At 52.5% G+C, this 16,254-nt stretch overlaps 4 protein-coding genes across 4 annotated transcripts; 1 reads left to right on the top strand and 3 right to left on the bottom strand.

Annotated features, from left to right (window-relative positions):
• Nucleotides 1-806: 806 nt before the first annotated feature.
• On the bottom strand, nt 807-1,874 carry PV10_05659 (uncharacterized protein; the record flags this gene model as incomplete). Its single annotated transcript, XM_016370357.1, has 3 exons — nt 807-984; nt 1,068-1,369; nt 1,602-1,874. The coding sequence occupies 3 exons, from the start codon at nt 1,872-1,874 to the stop codon at nt 807-809; spliced, it is 753 nt and encodes a 250-aa protein (XP_016222650.1).
• Nucleotides 1,875-3,048: 1,174 nt separating this feature from the next.
• PV10_05658 (uncharacterized protein) lies at nt 3,049-5,099 on the bottom strand. The gene has a single exon (XM_016370356.1). The coding sequence runs from the start codon at nt 4,961-4,963 to the stop codon at nt 4,055-4,057; it is 909 nt and encodes a 302-aa protein (XP_016222649.1). The 5' UTR covers nt 4,964-5,099; the 3' UTR covers nt 3,049-4,054.
• A 172-nt stretch (nt 5,100-5,271) lies between these two features.
• Nucleotides 5,272-9,194, bottom strand: PV10_05657 (uncharacterized protein). The gene has a single exon (XM_016370355.1). The coding sequence runs from the start codon at nt 8,966-8,968 to the stop codon at nt 5,297-5,299; it is 3,672 nt and encodes a 1,223-aa protein (XP_016222648.1). The 5' UTR covers nt 8,969-9,194; the 3' UTR covers nt 5,272-5,296.
• A 480-nt stretch (nt 9,195-9,674) lies between these two features.
• Nucleotides 9,675-16,063, top strand: PV10_05656 (uncharacterized protein). The gene has a single exon (XM_016370354.1). The coding sequence runs from the start codon at nt 10,114-10,116 to the stop codon at nt 15,799-15,801; it is 5,688 nt and encodes a 1,895-aa protein (XP_016222647.1). The 5' UTR covers nt 9,675-10,113; the 3' UTR covers nt 15,802-16,063.
• The last annotated feature ends 191 nt before the right edge of the window (nt 16,064-16,254 follow it).

Genomic DNA, 16,254 nt, shown 5'->3' with positions numbered 1-16,254 from the left:
CATGTCGAAACGATTCATCTCTTGGGCACAATTCTACCCTCTGCTCTGGCCTACTGTCATCGAGATCGAATAGCTTAGTTTTGATGCTGTCACTCACAAAACAAATATCTCCAGGAAAAAAACTCCAGTCCCTGTCTGTTCCGATGTGCTGCCGTGCGTCTATCTCATGGTACTAGTACAACCAGAGTATCCGCTCTAACATAGCGCCATGCTCTCCTGGTCCTGCCCTAGTCCCCTCCATGCCACCTCCCTCCATTTTTGTCTCGCTCCAATCCCCAATCGTACACTTCCTTGCTTGCCCATGCCGGCTAATAAAACGCCCAAAATTCAAACAGAACAAATCATTGTGTGCAAGAGAAAAAAACCATGACTCTCCTAAACAAAACTCCAAACGCCTCCAGTGGACGCCTGCTCCACCCATACCACCTACCATATGTGGTTTCCGCTTCGTTTCCTTCTTTTCGCCAACCAGTCCGCCCTCCATCCCGGCTCAACCGTGTTTGGGGGCGGATATCTTGGTAGTGATACCCGTCGTGTGTCTCGTCCTCTCTTCCCTTCGTCTAGCAGCTACTGCGATGCCCGTGAAGTAAGTTGACCATTCCCATGCACCTAGGCCCCAGACGTCAGAAATTCATCCTTCGGAACTCCTCACCATTCAGATCGAGCCCTGCTCCATGCATTAAAAATCGAGGTACCACCCTCACCTCCAAGGCCACCTGTCGCTCTTTTCGGACAACCTTTGATCCCGACCCAAGATGGGTGTTGCGTTTATGCTTTCAGCTCTCCACTTTTGCATGGTCTCAATCCTAGGTGCCTGTTGTGCTAGGTGGCTTTTCCCAATGTCGAAGCATCTGCCGGAGTGCACGTGACCATTCAACCACACATGCATTGACCAGCTTTTCAAATTCGGCAGCCGTTGGCCGCCGCCCGCCCCAGGTGCTTGCCTTGGAGGCAAGCGCTCTGGCGTGCTTCTTGATGAGATTCCTAATCCACCCTGTCAGTTCTGCTCTGTGTCCACGTCCATCTCAATCGCCAGACTTGCTCAGGCTCTCAACATTTGTACTTACTCCTTTTCCATCTTGACAAGGACCAACCAGCAATAGTTCCAGCTCCGTGTGCTGCTGGGATCGCGCACCACTAGGGACTTGGCTTCGTCCAAACATTCGGAACTGAAGGGATACGTCTTGGTCAAACCTCGAAGCTCGTTCAAAAGGTTGTTGGAGTTGACATAATGCGCCCAGGCCGTTGTCATGGGCTCCGTGACTTCAGCAGAATCCAGGTAGGCCAGAATCTTTTCGATTCGCCGCAGCTCGGTGATCGTATTCACTCGGTGGGTTCGAAGTGACTGAATAAGCTGGTCTTTATTGTTCTGTTCAATTCGTTAGTGGTCTTTCGTGATACAATGAAGTCTTTGCCGAAAAGCCATCCAAAATCCAAACCCCAAACTCCAGTCAAGAGAAAGAAGAGGACAGCAGAAACATGAGAAAGGAGACGTTCTGGGAAGGGCCCAGAGCGGTGAAAAGGAAGATGAACAGAGAGGGAAAGGGAAAATCAAAGCATGGAAACATAGGAAACATTACAAAAATGAACCCAGGACTGACTTGGCTCATAGCTCGTGGATCAGCTGGCGTGCCAGGAGAGACGAGCTGATACGGCTGGGATCGTGACCCCGATGCCGGCACTGATGTTGGCCCAGATGAAGCCGCTCGAGACATGTCGTAGCCTGTTGTCGAGTGTGGATATATGGAAGAAGGAGTGTGGCCTTGCTGGTCTTGGGCTGAGTGGGAGTCAGGTTGGTCGAAACTGTGGGACGGAAGTGCGAGATCCGCCGGGTTATTTGAAGATCTTTGTGCCCTGGGTCGTGGAGGTGACATAGACACTCGTCTCGTTGTTGTGTGGATGACGAGATGGATTTCTTTGGCCGTTGTTCTAGAACGATCTTCGTTGGTCGTTGTCCTGGACCAATCAACCTTGGAGTAGGATCACTGTAGCCTGAGAAAAACGACAGCCAACCCTGTCAGTAAAACGTGGACTCGGGTTTTGAGTAATCGTGATGATATAAGAGCAAGACCTCGGCGAGACAAGAATTGACACGACAGGGTCACGACCGAAAAGGGGTTGACGCAGAGTTAGTAAGACCGCAGCAGGTGAGGATGCTGAGAAGGCTCGGACAAGAAATGGTGCAAAGCAGGAGCGACAAGGCAAAGGAAATAGGCGGTATCAAGTTCAAGAATCCAGCTGACACATATGCACTGCACCCAAGGAGGCTATATGACATATTTGAGCCAGAGCATTGTATTGCAACCACGAACATGGGACTGGTTTCTGGAGACCGCTTTCGCGATCACCAGTTGTTTGTGGCTAGAGACATTCTCGAGCGATACCGAACCTTTGCCATGGTCTTCTTGGGCCCGGTCCACAACACGCCACACGAGCGCTGCGCAATGTCAGCATCCCGATATACTGCGATTGCACCTGATGTGGGTCCCGACGCATCCAGAGCAGAATTAGACAAAGGTCGACTTTCGCTTCGATTGTCTCTTCGCACGGTAGGGCTAACGAGGGTGCTGCCGAAAAAAGCGACAGCCGCGCCGGGAGGGATGCCGACTTAGCCACGTGCTGGCTGACAGAACTGAAGCATAAGCTGGAAAATTCCAAGCGTCTGACAACTTGACTAGAGGCCGATGTCCAAAAAGAGGAACAGTTATTAAGGTACGTGGGTACCAGCCCAGCCGTGGTAATACGGAGTAGTGCTGTGAGGACTTCGTATCCATCGTAAGAGGCTTGGGCGCCAAAAAAGAGAAACAAGGACAAGGATGGTGGTTGGACGAGATGAGGCTGCGCAGTTTCCCAATTGGTAGAAAAGATGAAACTAAAATCACGTGATATAATTCCTGAGACCAAAACCCGCGATGGGGAAGGAGCAAGGATGGAGAGAAGGGGAGGAGCGATCCACCCCGAAATCACCTCCTTCTCCTTCTTCTTCGCTTCTACGCTTTTTGGCAATCTACACCGAATCTACAGTAGTACTCCGTACACTGCAAATCTCTCTATTTGACAAAATATGTCATTCAAGCATGCTTCACAGTCAGCCAGCTTTGGATATGTCGGCTACCGTGCTAGGAAGACGAGACCGAGGATCGAAGGTCCAGTTCCTGAGAGCAGTTGAAGTCTTGCTGTCAGCGCCTTCACCATGTCCACCAGAGTCCAAGGTAGTCACTGTGTCTAACTGCGCCGACCTTGAATTTCCCAAAATCTGCACTCAGTATCTTTTTCTGAAGTACGGACTATTGACCCAAAAACTGAGCTAGCTACTACAGAATTGGGCACGTGCTTGGCTCAGCTTACCAAATCCAGGCCATAATCACTTTTGTCCTTTGTGAGATCAGGGCTGAAATCTCAGCCTCGGGCTGTACGCCAGAGTCGTATCAGGCTGTGTCGTGTGTAGCCGCCGTAACCACTCACAGTGCGTCTATCGGAATCTCAAACATGACTGGCATTCAGTTTATTTTCTGAAACCAAGCTCTTGCGGCTCTGCCCCCTCCAGCGAGCGCCATGTTCAGCCACACTCCATTTTCATCTGTACAGTCTAAGTTAGCTGCTCCAGACGCGAAGTCCTCTCCTTGTTCGAAGCTGTTCGTCTTGACCTTGGCGTCAGCCACAAATATCCTCATTTGGACCACCCTGGTAAACAGGTAATTAGTGGAAGAAATCCAATCATGGCTATCGTCTAACAGCCGCCGACGCCAATCCAGACTGGCGTGTTCCGAATTGGATTGTTGATAATCTGTTTGTAACAGGTGACCCCTGCTACTTCGGAACACGGGTTGCTCATTGGCTCTTGACATGGCCTGCCTCACGTCTTGTTGTACAACGTAGATACTCTATTGAAGGTATGGTCATTCCTTATCTCCAAACAGCTGGTCTGGCGGTGCCGGTCGGAGCTAACAGAAGCTGTTGGCTGTGTCACCTAGTCGGCGAGACTTGTGGAATTCCGTAACATGGGCGAAGCTAGGTGAGGCGAAGAGAGGCGAGGTGCGATCCTGCCAGTCATCTATCTTGGTCCTCCTGGACGTTGTCGATTGCTATACTGCATGTTTGAAAGGCCTCCGTCGTTGTAGCTTCCACCCGGCGCGTAAGGATCACCACCAGTAGACCATGGTTCTGAGGCCGAGATGTAGGGCTGAGAAGACCTGGTTCGATCCAGTCCACCTCCACTTCCCCCTGGCGACCCATAAGATGGTTGTCCACCACTGTTTGATCCTGTCGATGGAGTGCTTCTTCCGCTGTCTCCTCCACCCTGTAATCGCGCTCGGAGTCTGTCTCGAGACCCAAGTCCCCCGCTTTGAGTGGTAGCGGCAGGGTTGGACGTTTGATAGCTTCCAGCTCTCTGACTTGGTAACGGCCGTGCATTGCTTGTTGGACCGGTGTTGTACATGTTGGATGGCGCACCCCCGGCTGAGCCCGATCGAGACATTTCGCTCGACCTCAAGGATTGGGGTGTAGGTCTGGCTGCCCTAAGACTTTGGGGCGCTTGTGGTGGAGGAGCGTTTTGCGCGGGGGCCGAGTCCCACAGATCGGACAGCCCACCACTGCGGCCGCCGGAGCCACCACGAGCATGTGTAGTTGAATTTGGGTATCCAGCGCCATATGCATTTCCATATTGACCATACGAGGCCTGAGCCGGCGGTGGTGCTACCGGCTTCTTTGGGTCGGGGGGAAGCCACTCTGGGAAAGCCTGTCCCTTTTCTGTATAATACGCTCGCAGAACATTGGATACGTGTGAGCAATCCTCATTGTCTGGATCGTCCTCTTCCGAATCTTTGGTCAGGGCTTTCCGTAGACCTGCGAGGCGAGATGACAACGAACTTGACCAAGTCGTGGTGGCCGGCTGTGGGGTGCCGCTTTGCGAGGGCGGTTGAGAGTTGGACTGCGATGTAAAGTAGGAGAGGTACGACGCCATGGTTCGGTCGATCGACAGGAATCGTTATGGATGACTAGTGTGGGACATGGAACTGAAGAACAACTTGTCGGGCACCGACCCTTCACTGTCAATCCCAAGAATTTGCTTGTCTTGGACAGCAATGCGCAGGCCTCATTGATGGTTGTCTCAGACATCAGGATTAACCAAAAGGTGACACAATAAGATAAGGCGTGTGAGCCGCAGTCGACAGTCACGTGTCATGGACTCCTTTGAAACTCTCCGCAGTCTTCATGCGAGTCCTAATGCGATGTTCTTTGCGAGACTTCTTATTCTTGAATCTTTTATTACGACATTTCATTGTCTATCATTACCCTAGATGCCCTGGACTTTGCGATAATTCGGTGGCTTCCACACGCCTCGAATGACTTTGCCACCCCATACAGGCACCAGACTGATGGCTCCGACGGCAACCACTCTCCAGACCCAACTCCAGCTCACCACGTACTCGAGGTCGAAATATAGACCAAGGAACGGGACACTAGCGGCATAGAAGGCTGCAGTCCCTAGTATACATGCGATCATGATTGGGTGCCACGTCGTGACCGCCACAGCCACCATAATCAACTCGTTCAACACCAGGACGGTGAAGCTGACGCTCAGCATCCGTGGACCCTCCACTTCACCCACTAGGATTTGTGTCAAACCCTGAATGACAATACCTTGATAGACTGACACCAGCACCCAGGTGAAGAAGGTCCGGTAACTCAAGCTTCGTCCAGACTTCAGCTCTTTGTACAGTTCCGGATACAGGTTTGCGAGTTGCTCGTCGACGTCTCGATCAAAGACCAACGAGAAGACGGGAGCCATTGTGTAAACGGTCGCATACCCCACCAGAAGCCAATCGATGAATAAACCCCTCGGGTCAAAGTGGCCTGCTACGTTGTACACTGTCTGGCAGACACTGATGATAAGACCACGATGCATGATGAACTGTGCGAGTTTGGCAGACCGCTTGTAGCTGTTGCGGCCGTGCCACACGAGCAACTTTGTCAGGTGGCAGAACTGAGAGATGCTGAAGTCGGCGGCCAAAGACGCTTGTCGACCTTCTTTGCCCACTATGCCGATTCCCACGTCAGCGGCTTGAATCATGCTCACATCATTGCCCCCGTCGCCAATGCAACAGACTCGCTTTTTGGTATGCTTGCGGATCAACAGCGCAACTTCCGCCTTCTGGGTGGGTGAACAGCGGCAGGCAATCACAGCTGGCAACAGAACTGCAATGGTGATGAAGTCCTGCTGGAACTGACTGAGCATGAGCGCAAGCGATTCTCCGTCTATCAAAAGGCAGGACTCTGTTTGATTTCGGATGAGATCGAGTGCAGCCTGGCCTTGTACTTTGGTCTTGAGTTTGGCCATTGTCTGGATGTGCTGACCACGAGCGACGAGCCTTGCCGACACCGCCACACAACGAGCAGTTTCGATCTTGTCGCCCGTGAGCATCCAGATCTTAACACCTGCATTGCGAAGTAACTCAAGCGACGGTTTCACGTCCTTTTGTAGGCGGTCTTCCACCCCAGTGACCCCCAGGAGCTCTAAATCGTGCTCGAGATGTGACTGGATCACCGACGCCATACCCCTCTCACGATCGTGCAATGCGATTGCAGCATCGCTATATTCGGACGAAAAGGTGGCATATTGGGTAGCAGAGAGCCTTTTTCGGCCCACAACAAGCGTACGGAGTCCTTCGCGAGCCATGTTGGCAGTTTCTTCGTCGAGCCAGTCATTCGCAGCCACGATGGACGACATGACGGTATCTGCTCCTTTCTGAAAAAACCACAGTTCATCCGAGGTACTCAAACCTGAAACTTCTGATGAGATGCTGACAATGATGCCCATCCTTTTGCTCTCTGAGGTGAAGGGAAATATGTCTTTGATCTCTGCCCTGATGACAATTTTGTTGGTCTTGGTCGATTCCAAGACTATGCTCTCTCGATTTCGGTGCAACAGGCGTAATCCGACACTCTCAGTAAACTCGACGATGGCAATCTCATCTGGAGACGATGCTTGGTAGGACCCGACCTTCTTCCCGTCCACCTCGTCTGATGTAGGTGTGACGTTGTGGCAGAGGGCCAGAGCCAAGACCAGATCACGGACGCGGACCCCGATTTCGCGGCGTGTTTTGGTGGCAGAGCCCATCTCAGCGGCTCGCGTAACATGGGAACCGTCTGCGGCAAAGGCCTGGTCGACATATGCAGCTACCTCTTCGATAGCCTCGCCTGCGTAAGCCACGGTTCCCACATGAATCTTTCGAAGCTGCATCTCATTCTGAGTGAGTGTTCCTGTCTTGTCGGACAGCAGATACTCGATGCGACCCAGATCTTCGGGGATGGTACTCGTCCGAACTACTGTATCCGGTATACCGCGGTCGTGTTCGATGAAATAAGCGTAGACTGTTTTCCCCAGATCCAGGTTCACACGAAGAGAGATGGGGATTATGGTTGAGAAGAGAATGAGGTATATCATGATGGCGACGTACCAAGGCTTTTTGTTGGACGGCTCAAAGCTCTCGAGTGCGACCAGCACGATAGACAAGGTCAGCGTCATGATGCAGAGAATCTTGGTGAGATTGTTGACTTCTATGTCTAGAAGGCCGGTCTTTGAGCGGGAAGGAGAAGTTGACAAAGCAGAGCGAGTCTGTCGACCTGTGTAAATAACGGCGCAGTAAGTCGTCGTGCTGGAGGCGAGGACGGTATTTGCCCACGCCGTGTTGTCGATGGTGAGAGGAGCTGTATTCGCGGAAGTGGAAGGGGCATCTTCATCAGTCTCATCGTGGCTGCTCCCCAGTGACGTATGAGGGTCATATGCCGAAACCGGGCTGGTGAGAAACTCGAGTTTGCCCACGAATTCGTGTACGTTCTTGTCTGGGGCGCCGGCTGTAATGCGTAGCTTCCGGAGGTCCTGCAACTTCAGATCCTGACTTAGGGGGCTTGGGAGACGAAGCTTCCAGTCAGTTTCGCCATCAAGCTGGTCAGTTCTTATGAAAGTCTCTCCCGTGGATTGAGAGGATGAAGTAGCTGTCATGTCGCTAGGGTCTCTAGAGGAGGGATCGGACAGCAGCTCAGTCAAATGGCTCTGGAGAACGACGACGTCTGCCGGGACTCGCTGATTCTTTTCGAGCTTTAGAATATCTCCCACTTTAATATCTCTCGATTTTTTAACGACCGGGACAACACCATCTGCTTGGGCAATGGTTCGGTTTCGTGTAGGTTCGGGAAAGGTCAAGACAGTGAATGGTTCGGAATTGGCTTCGGCATCGCGTCGGCGACGGGCAATATCGTCCATGGCCTCTTTTCCTAGGGTGATAGACAGAACAAAGAGTAGTGGAGCGATGTAGGTTGACATGACACCAATGCGTAGAAAGGGGATAATCTGGGACAATGCGACGAGGAGGAAATATATGTTCAGGAAGAAAGAAAATTCGTTGTACAGGGTTCGTGGAAGGAAGGACCATGCGGTATATTTTGCATTCGACACAATGTTGGGAGGGAAGCGGATAGACTGCGCTTGGCCGACCATGACTTGACGTGAGTCTTGAGAACCTTGATCTTGGTCTTGACGCATATCAGCTAACTCCTGTCTGACAAATTCAGTCAATTGTAGGCTTTGGCGGATGCTGGGACGGCGAGACGAGGGCTCGTGGGTGTGTGGCGAGCCCCCAGCATGATTGCCAGTATTCCTTGCGTCTTGCCTGACATTCCAGCCAACTCGGTCGTCGGACCATCTTCGATGTCCCAGTAGGCCTTCGGTATCATCATCGGGGTCTCGGTAGGATGTATCATTTCCTTTGGCTTTGGACCGCCACAGACGACCGGAGCCAAAGTTGTTCAATTTCTGGAGGTGGATGTTTGCTGGAGGATTACGGTCGCGTTGGGAGGAATTGAGGCGAGCTGAAGATTGGGTAATGGGGTCGAGTTCGTCCAAGTTGAGATCATCTTCCGAGTCCGACTCTGCCTTGCCGTAAGAATATGTGTGAGGTCTCGACATACTGGAGGCTGATCATCTTCGAGGCCGAGTGGAGAATTATAGGGACTCCCCGCGGAAGGCGAGCGATATAGCCTGCATGTCCAAAAGAGTAGTATGAGGACTAGGGCAGGTGAAAGACTGAAGATTCAGATGTGAGTAGATAGGTAGTGATAATATCTGTCTTTATTCGACACAGAATGAACTACTTGAAATAACAATAATAAGAGTTGCCTGAAGAGGGAACAACATGTGCCAGGGAAAGAATGACCCTCAAGGACACGTTGAACAGGCAAACATGGCAAGTACCAAGGGTCAGTTAGCGTCATCCCCACTGCGTCTGAAATCACGGTGGCTCTTGCACCAAGACAAGACATAGGGACAACCGAAGGGGCCATGGGTCAGTGCATGTCAGCGCGCTCTAGCCTTTGGATCCCTAATCCCTACCGAATTTATCACAGTTGGTTCTACTTAATGATTCCAGTCATCTTTCCTCTGATGTAGCAATTTTCGGTTTCAGAGTACAGGCTTTGGGACATTATAGTAAGTAATACTATAAACTAATCATGATTGAAGCATAGTCTGTTGGGTAGGCACCGTAAAGTACTGTAGGATGTATGGAGTAGGCAGACGGCCGGGACGATCTTTCCTTCGGCATTAAGGATTATCCGATCGCTTTCCTTTGGGCGCACCTGCACCAAGAAGATACCGACACGACTGACTAAATTATAAGTAGGCACGCTGCCACGGTATTACTCCGTACGCAATCATACTGTACGTCCTTCCTGCCAAAGGAACAACTTGGCCTTGCCGTACTTTGCGCTTGCACTTGCCTGTGGACGTCAGTCAAGACAAATCTCGACCCCGACTCCAACCCTGACTGACATCGGCCAACATCGTGTCGTCGAATGTACCTTCCATCTCACTCCATCTCCTTCATCCATTAGGCCACTTTACATCTCTTTTATACCCGTCACAGCGAGAATGGACACTCAATTATTCACCATGTACACTTTTGTCCAGTGACTTTGGCTATCTGCAGCTTCCTAGCACCCGTTCTTGCATTTCCTCAACATCGCTCCATCCGCCCCCTGCGCGAATGCATCGCAGCGTCCAAGACTTTTTGTCCAATCCCACCCCATCAACAGCCTCTGCCAGTTGTTAAAGGCATGGCCCAGACAGGTCACTGGCTTCCTGCTCTCCGGCCTGAAGCTCTCGATTACTCTCTGCCCCCCACTGGCGTCAATGACTCGGAATACACCCAAGCTGTGGCTGCCGCAGTTGAGACCGACCTTCCTGCAAACACCACCGATGTCCTACCGAGAGAAAGCGATTCAGCCCCCTCGCTGTATGAAGAACAACCATCACACATAGATCGTCCTCCAATCAATGGCCCTGTCACCAACGTCGCCCATGAGCCAAGTCCGCCTTCGACCCAAATTCCCTCATCTCTGCCCGCAAAAGCTACAGAACATTTTGATCAAGGTCGATTCTCAGATGACGAGACTGACCTCCTAGATCCCGCCTGGGGAATTCGTCGTGTCGATACAACGCAGCTTCTGCAGAATGTCAACCGCTCCAACAGTTTCCCTGCCGTCGCAGCGCCTTCTCCTCCCCCAGTCCTCGATCCCAACACCGAGCCAGACGTCGAAACATTGGAGGCGTCGGCGGAATTCCCCGGTTCAACAGACCAACATGACGTCGCAACAAGTGATCCTCAGCAGGTGGCTTACCATGACGATGAGACCGATCTGCTCCCCTCATCATCATCTTGGAACAATATCGCGAGCACGTCACCAGTGAATGAGGTGGTGACTGAGGAAACACAGCGATTTGAAGAAGGCATCCCCCTTATGCATCACTCACAGTCACCCGAAGATCCACCTAATCAGGAGAACAGTCCGCATCTGCCTGGCGACGATCCATTTGCTCTTGTTCCTGACGACCCCGAAGCCTCCTTCTTTTCCAACCAGCATGATAACCATGACCCTCACCCTCCTCGTCCCCCTCCTCTGGATCGCAAATCGACTGAGCAAGTCATGAGTTCCCTTACACTCTCTCACCAACCTGACCTCGACATGCCACCTCGTCCTAAAGAAGAAGATTCTTCCTTCTTTGACAATTTGGGTGATAGCCCTCAAGTCAATACCGCAGATGCAGATCCACTTCCTGAACCTGACGCGTCTCTATGGGCAGCTGCCCTTGATGATGATGAGGAGTTTTTGGTGGAAGACGCCGACGATCTCCTCCCGGATTCCGAGCCTGGTTCACCTTCATCCTTCATCGCTTCTTTACAAGAATCTGCACCCGCTACCCAGTCCAACGACGTGTCAAATGTCAACCCACCTTCTTCATTCAATCCGCCTCGGAGGCAAAGTTCTGCCAATCCCTACGCTCCCCATCAGCCGTCCGTGACTGACATGCTTCAATTGTCTCCCTCTTCCAACACAACCCACGGCCAGCTCGGTCTGTCTCGACCCGGTCTAGGCCAGAACAATTCCTTTCAAGCTCATGTCCAGAATCAGCGGCCCCCGGCTCCACAACCTACCAAGAGCTTTGTCGACCAGGCCAAAGATGGCTATAAATCTCCTTACGACCTTCCTCTCGAGCTCAGCAAGCCGCGAAGACGCGCCCACGCACCACAACCTGTCCAGACCTCCAAGACTGTTGCGCCACCCCCTCGGAGCAGTAGCTTAACCGGACCGCTCCAGTCCCCGTTCAGCCCAGCCATATCGTCGACCGCTGCTCCAGTCGCACCACCGGCAGCCTTGAATTCAACCTCGGGCGAGGGTCGGAGCGTGTCATCTTTTTCACCGCCGGTCAAGCCTCCAGACCGGAAGGCGAGCACTTCGTCAAGCTTTTTCGAAGAACTACCTCCGGTCTCCAAACCTCGTCCTTCGTCCAATTCCGGACGCTATACCCCTCAACAACCCCTTGCTCAAGGACTTCCCCAACTCCCACCACAAAGCCCGCCACAGGCCGAGCCACAAGCTCCTCTCCCCTCTACTCAAGCCTCAGACCCTTATGCACAATTCCAGCTGCGAGCTCCTGACCGCTTAGACCCCTATGCAAATCTTCCACTTCAACCTCCTGCCCCTGCTCCAGCAGCACAAAGCTCTCGATACTCCCCAGCACCTCCTGTGGCTGCCTCTGCTGCCCAAAGACCAGGCGTCGGGCCTCGGTACTCCCCTGTCCCACCTAGCCAGCCGACAACTGCTCAACCAAACCGCTACGTCTCTCAACACACGCCACCTGTCCTTCAGCCACAAGCACCGCCGTCCAGCACCATCAAACAAGGACCACAGGCTTCTGTCGTGCCTGCACCCCTGCCGAATATACTGCCATTTCAGCCTCGGACTTCCAGCCCACTTGCATATCACAAGCCGTCTGTTGGTGAAGCGGCCAATCTGGCAGCCTCGGCACCCACTATTCCGAGATCCGGGCCGCTGGCTAGACAGGTTTCTCACACTGGAAATTACACACCGCAACCTGCTGTGTCTACTCCTGGATCTGCGGTATTCCCGACTTCTAACCCTTTGTCGTCTCCGCCCAGAGCAATAAATCAAGGAAATTTGCCTCCTCCACGGAGGTCACAGACACAGTCGCCTTCGAAGCAACGCCCCCAGCCAGCGTTTCAGCAACTCGCCCGAAACGAGTTTCCCACCCGCCCGGCTTCGGCCTATGGCCAATCTGCACCTGTTGGACCGAGTGCACAATCGGGACCGAATGCGCTGCACCGCCCCCAGTATCGTACGGGGTCATCCGTTGCGGAGATGGACTTTGTCCGTCCCGTGGACGACAGTCAATTTGATCCCTTGGAACGATGGAAAGGTGCCCCACTGTATAAATTTGGGTTTGGTGGCGCCGTAGCCACATCGTTTCCAAAGCATGTTCCACGATATACTACTGGCGCTGCTAGGCCCCAGATCAAGTCGTCTCCGGGAGAAGTAAGACTTGGCAGTCTGAAGGAAATACTGCCTCAGAACGAAGGCATCAATTCCTTTCCGGGTCCATTACGCTCCAAGACCAAGAAAAAGGATGTTCTTGCCTGGATGTCTAGCTACATTGCTGGCCTTGAATCTTCCACGTCACAACAAGATTCGCTCCATTTGTCCCTGGACTTGGCTAGAATGAGAGACGAGAAAATTCTTCTTTGGAAGATCGTACGAGCTTTGGTCGAGCATGACGGCACGTTGGATGGGCCGGCGTTGAACACAGTCAATATCATCCTCTCCCCTGAAACCCATGCCGTTGACGCTGCTACCGCAAGTCAGTATCGCGACCAGGACAGCCTCAGTGGTATCTATCGACCGTCCGGGTCCACTGCGCGACCCGAATCCACAGACCCCATGGCGGTCGAACTCTTACGTAAACGTCTCCTGAACGGGGATAGGCAAGGCGCTGTAATCCATGCTATGGACAACCGGCTCTGGTCGCATGCCCTTATCATTTCATCGACCATGGACCGCTCAATGTGGGGTCAAGTTGTGCGAGAATTCGTCCAGCAGGAGGTCAAAGCATCTGGGAGCAACGCTGAAGCATTGTCCGTGCTATACGAGATTTTTGGTGGAAATCTGGAGGACAGCATTGATGAGCTTGTTCCCCCTTCAGCTCGTGCCGGCCTTCAAATGATTAGCAAAACGGACAATTCTGGCCCGACCAAAAACGCTCTTGATGGCTTGCACAGGTGGAGAGAAACCTTGAGTCTAATCCTGAACAACAGATCCCCCGGGGATCATCAGGCGCTGGCAGTTCTGGGCAAGCTGCTTCAGGACTATCAAAGGACCTATGCAGCTCACATTTGCTATATCTTCTCGAAAAACCCTTCCACGCCACCCATCTTCGGTGGAGTCGACAATGAGCAGGCTCCGATCGTTTTGCTAGGCGCAGATCACAAGGCGCAGCCCGTGACCCTTTTCCAAGACCAGGACGCGATTTTACTGACAGAAATCTATGAATTTGCAACTAGTGTTCTAGCTAGTGGGTCGTCTACTGCATCAATTCCTCACCTTGCGGTGTACAAACTGCATCGAGCAATGCATTTGTCGGAGATAGGCCTTGCCTCCGAGGCCCAGTCTTATTGTGACGCACTCTTGGCTTCGTACAAATCCAGCAACAAGCTGTCTCCATACTATCACCCTTTGTTCACAGCATCGCTGGAGGATTTATCGGCTCGATTGAAACAAACCCCAATTCAAAGCTCGTCTTCTTGGATAGGGAAGCCCAGCTTGGAAAAGGTTTCGGGCTCTGTTTGGAACAAATTTACCACGTTTGTTGCCGGTGATGACAGCGATGCCGAATCCAAAGGGTCCGGCAAAGATGTGACTGAAGCTGGTCCCTTCGCCAATGTTTCCGGCACCCCGTCCGTCAGCCGTTCAGGTTCTCAACATGATATATACAGCTCGGTCTACGGCGTCTCCTCACCACCACCCCTATCCAATACAATCGCTGCGTCCAGATACGCACCAAATGGAGTTCAGTCAGCACGTTCCTCTCCAGAAATGACAAGGGCCCGACCTTCAATTGAATCTCAGACGTCTCCACCTGCGACTTCTCAGGATCACCGCCAATTCGAGACCATGAACATGCTGCAGACACCACATACGATTCAGCCACCAAATCCGTATCAACCTATCAGTTCAGTGTCGCCCTCTGCGTCATATTCGCTGAGCCCACCTCGATCTTCGTATGTCCCTAACGGGTATTCACACACATCGACCGGTTTGAACCAACCCGGACAGGTTGATGCTCCGATTCCCACTCCCCCAGCCGAGGCCGTGACTCAAGAACCCCATTTTGGTTCTGCAGCGTTTCCTGCAATGAACGGGCCGTCGCAATTTTTCCATGCTGACGCCACGTCTTTTGGTCAGCACCATCCGCAGGAAGATGCAACATCACTTCCACCACCGCCTCTCGAAGAAAATGAGACCTATGGGTATGCGGATCCCACACAATCTTATGGATATGAGCCACCGTCGTCTAACGGCTATGTTCCTTATGTTCCTGAGCCTGATTCTCCCGAGGAAGCACCAAAGCCTAAGAAGAAGCCCTTCCTCGACGATGGTGATGACGATGGCTATCTGAGGAATTCAGCGCCTGCGTCGCCTCCGGCGCACCGCCTATCTTCTGAGACTGACACAGACCTTGCTGCTCGAAAGCGTCAGAATGATGCTGCAGCTGACGCCGCATTCCGCGCTGCGGCAGAGGCAGACGCCGCGAGAGAAAAAGAAAAGACGCAAGCAAAGAGAAGCTCATCCTGGTTCGGCGGCTGGCTCGGCGGCAAGAAGCCAGCAGATGGCTTGGACGCAGGGCCAAGTAAGGGTTCGGAGCCGAAAGTATACAAAGCCAAACTTGGTGAATCCAAGATGAAGTTATATTACGACAAAGAACTTGGTAAATGGGTCAATCCAGATAATCCAGATGCTGCAACGAAGTCGGCCACCCCGCCACCCCCCCGGATGGGTGGTACTCCTGGACCTCCCAGTGGGCCTCCGCGGGTTCTCGGAACCGGGCATGGATCGAGTTCTAGCCTTCCCAATGTCAATAGCGGATCCCCCCTAGGCGCAGGAAGTCGAGCTGGAACTCCTCTGGGGGGGTTGGGATCTTCGCCTGCGCCGCAAATAGCTGCGCCAACTGGACCTTCTGGCCCAGCAAGTACGACGAGTACCCCGCCCCTCGGAGTTGGTCCAACATCCCATCCGGGCCTAGGACCTCCATCCACGGGATCACGACCAGGAACAGCGTTGAGCAACTCGAGTAGTATTGATGAACTTATTGGACCGGCGATGGGACGCAAGGGGCCAAGCAAGGGGGGCAAGAAGGCAAAAGGCCGTTACGTCGATGTTATGGCCAAGTAATATAAGAAGTGAGTGGGATTTGATATGAAAGATGGGTTTGTTTGAGCGACGCCCCATCTGCTGTGTATTGATGAGAAGTCGAGTGACAAGTACAATCTCTGTACAAAATTATTGAAGCGGAGGATGTTTGATCGTAACGACGATCCAGGACTGGCTGTGATGTACATTATACCGACGTCAAGGTTCAAGCTGATATCGCCAAAGTAATTAATGTAATTGATGATCGTACAGCGGATTGCGGTCCGATCTGTTATTTAATCAAGCTTATGTGACACGAACAATTGAGCAAAAGATACTAAGTAGTATCTCTTCAAGGCCCTGTCCGTAATGCACAAGCGTGATCCGATAAAGGGGAAGGTGTGCAATCCTCAGCCTTGCGGACTTCCAGCACGTGATCTGGACCACGAACCTCGAGCCAACAGTTTAAGGAACCCGATTTACTTCCACCACATG

The sequence above is a fragment of the Exophiala mesophila genome (genome assembly GCF_000836275.1).
Source record: "Exophiala mesophila strain CBS 40295 unplaced genomic scaffold supercont1.4, whole genome shotgun sequence".
NCBI lineage: Eukaryota > Fungi > Ascomycota > Eurotiomycetes > Chaetothyriales > Herpotrichiellaceae > Exophiala > Exophiala mesophila.
Note: the sequence above shows the minus strand (reverse complement) of the source record. Positions and strands in the feature narration are given on the sequence as shown.